This window comes from Capsicum annuum, chromosome 3 (genome assembly GCF_002878395.1).
Source record: "Capsicum annuum cultivar UCD-10X-F1 chromosome 3, UCD10Xv1.1, whole genome shotgun sequence".
NCBI lineage: Eukaryota > Viridiplantae > Streptophyta > Magnoliopsida > Solanales > Solanaceae > Capsicum > Capsicum annuum.
In genome coordinates, this window is record NC_061113.1 from 226,634,511 (window position 1) to 226,637,061 (window position 2,551).

At 27.4% G+C, this 2,551-nt stretch overlaps 1 protein-coding gene across 1 annotated transcript in view; it reads right to left on the reverse strand.

The window, feature by feature from the left end:
- Positions 1-999: 999 nt before the first annotated feature.
- LOC124896825 overlaps positions 1,000-2,551 on the reverse strand; it is a 2,022-nt gene continuing 470 nt past the window's right edge. The window contains exons 2-4 of the mRNA XM_047408665.1: positions 1,912-2,240; positions 1,644-1,817; positions 1,000-1,437 (exon numbers count right to left, since the gene is read on the reverse strand). Of these exons, the coding sequence (XP_047264621.1) occupies positions 1,000-1,437; positions 1,644-1,817; positions 1,912-2,240 (941 nt within the window). The remainder of the gene's footprint in view (positions 1,438-1,643; positions 1,818-1,911; positions 2,241-2,551) is intronic.

Genomic DNA, 2,551 nt, shown 5'->3' on the forward strand with positions numbered 1-2,551 from the left:
TTTGTATTTTATTTTGTTGAAGTTAACAACATTTAAGATTAGGTGGATATTTTTTTTTGAATAGATTATGGGATTCATATGTTACTTTAATGGTCAAAGATGGAATGTTAATGTTCCTTTATTGTAATCTTAACTTTTTGATTTTTAATCGTCTAATTTCCAGTTTTTTCATGGTTAGTCTATGTCTATGTGCATATTTGTAATAATAAATATGCTTATTCTAATGAAATTATGTATTTTTAACATACACATGCTTATTCCACTTAACATTTGTATTTTTAACATTACATGAACATACAGTTACCAAATCAATTCTGAAGTCAACATATCACCATTACAGTGAAGATATGTATTTTCAACATACGTATTACCATTACAGTGAAGATATATATTTTAGAAATATATATCACCATGACAGTAAATATATGTATTTGTTAAATACGTATTACTCATAAATATGCCATTCCAGTTAACAAATGTATTTTATTAACATAAACTTTAAAATTTCAGTGAGTAAATGTATATTTAAAATACATATACCATTCAACTGAACATAATCGTTTATAATACAGATGTATTTTTTTTTATTTCCATATACACGTTTCTACTTAATACACATTCAACCATATGCATTATTCAGATTTCAATTTGTATTTTTTGAAAGATACACATTATGGTTAATACTAATGTTCATTTCAAATTGTATTTTCATTTACGTTTAATGTAAACATATTTATTTTTCAAAATAACAATGGCTCCTATTATTCCATATTCAAACATATTTTTAGTGCAAAAAATATATGTATATATATACATATATAATATAAAATTAAACATTTGAACTATAACAAATTAACAAGTTCAACTTCATAAAAGTGCAACATCTGAACACTATCAAATTATCAATATAAATAAAAAGTTCAAAATTCAAAATGAAACAATTAAAAAAAATAGAATAATAAAGCAACTGAATTTTCACTAAAAACATAATAAAATGTATCATTTGTTGTATTTCCTACATGAACGCATATTGTGACCTTTTTGTCCGCATGAACTACAATAATTTTTGCTTTTCTTTCCAAACATATCTTTTCCTGATTTACCGAGCTCTTTCTTTGCAGGTCTTCCAGGGGGCCACTTGTATTTTGGAGGCAAAACTACTTCGTCTAAAATTTCCTGAGGTATCACCCAATCATCTTTATGTGGTAGAGGATATACAGGAAGATCATACGTTCTCAGTACAGTTTTTGGCTTGTATAGATTAAAGCAATATGGTCCTTTTTCAAGATTCTTGCTATCAAGTACAGCACAAGCATGCACACATGGTATCTCATCCAATTGGAATGCATGAAAAGAAATTTTTTTTTCCTTTAAACAAACTATAAAATGTTTCTCCTTATCGTGGACAGTATAGACGTACTCTGACGCTGGTATAACCTGAAAATATTAATACATAAAAAATATTATAGAAAAAAATATTACAGTAAAATTTGCTACAGATTAGCAAATGTATTTTTTCCTAAAGCAGCAAATGCATATTACTAAAGAATATATACATATTTTTTTCATTACAACACATAGATTTGTTATAATTAAAATTCAAGAAGATATAACATTAAATAATAATATCTATTTTATTATACCTTCATACGTGTACACTCTGCTTCATTCTGTTGGAGAATTGCTTGAAATTTTTCGATAAGATCCGTGCGTGTGTATAATGCCTCCTGTCTGTTTTCACAGTTCCATCTACCAAACATCAATCTAACTTCCTCTAAAAAATCATATATTGGAAGTTCTCTAGCTGATAATTGACTCTGAAATATTTGATGTTAAGGTCCATCCCCTATGAACTGTTGCATATGACCTAGCCCACTTATCGTATCCCGCCAACTCCAACTAATTCTTCACCCTAACATCAACTAGCTCCACTTTCTCCATTAAATTATGAAATTCAGACTTTGAGTATGATTTCGCCATGGTATAGAAGATTTCAGACAATGCATCATGTGACTTCCTAAAATTTTTTTTCACATTACCCCATAGATGCCACATACAAGCATAATGTGGTACATTATTATACACTCCAGCAACAGCTTTTATAATGCTTGGGTTACGATCGAAAACTATACACATATGTTCTCTTTCACCGTATGCTTCCTTTAGATTCTGAAAGAACCATGTCCAGGATGCATCATTTTCAGAATCTACTATTCCATATGCCAATGAAAATATATGGCCTGAACATGGAACAAATACATTAAAAGTACGATATATACAGACATTAAAAACATCATATGTATTTTTCAAATACATACAACTGGGAACAAGTTTAACTGAAATTTAAAATATAAACATAACTAAAACTTATAATACATATAAATATATCTGGAACTATATCCTGATCCCAATCAACATTCACAAAAAAATTAAATAAGTACTCTATAAAAATATATAACTTACATTCACAACTTTAATATAAATTCATATATCTAAAACATAACAAATAGATAGTACAAATATAAATATGCTGCATATATATATATATATA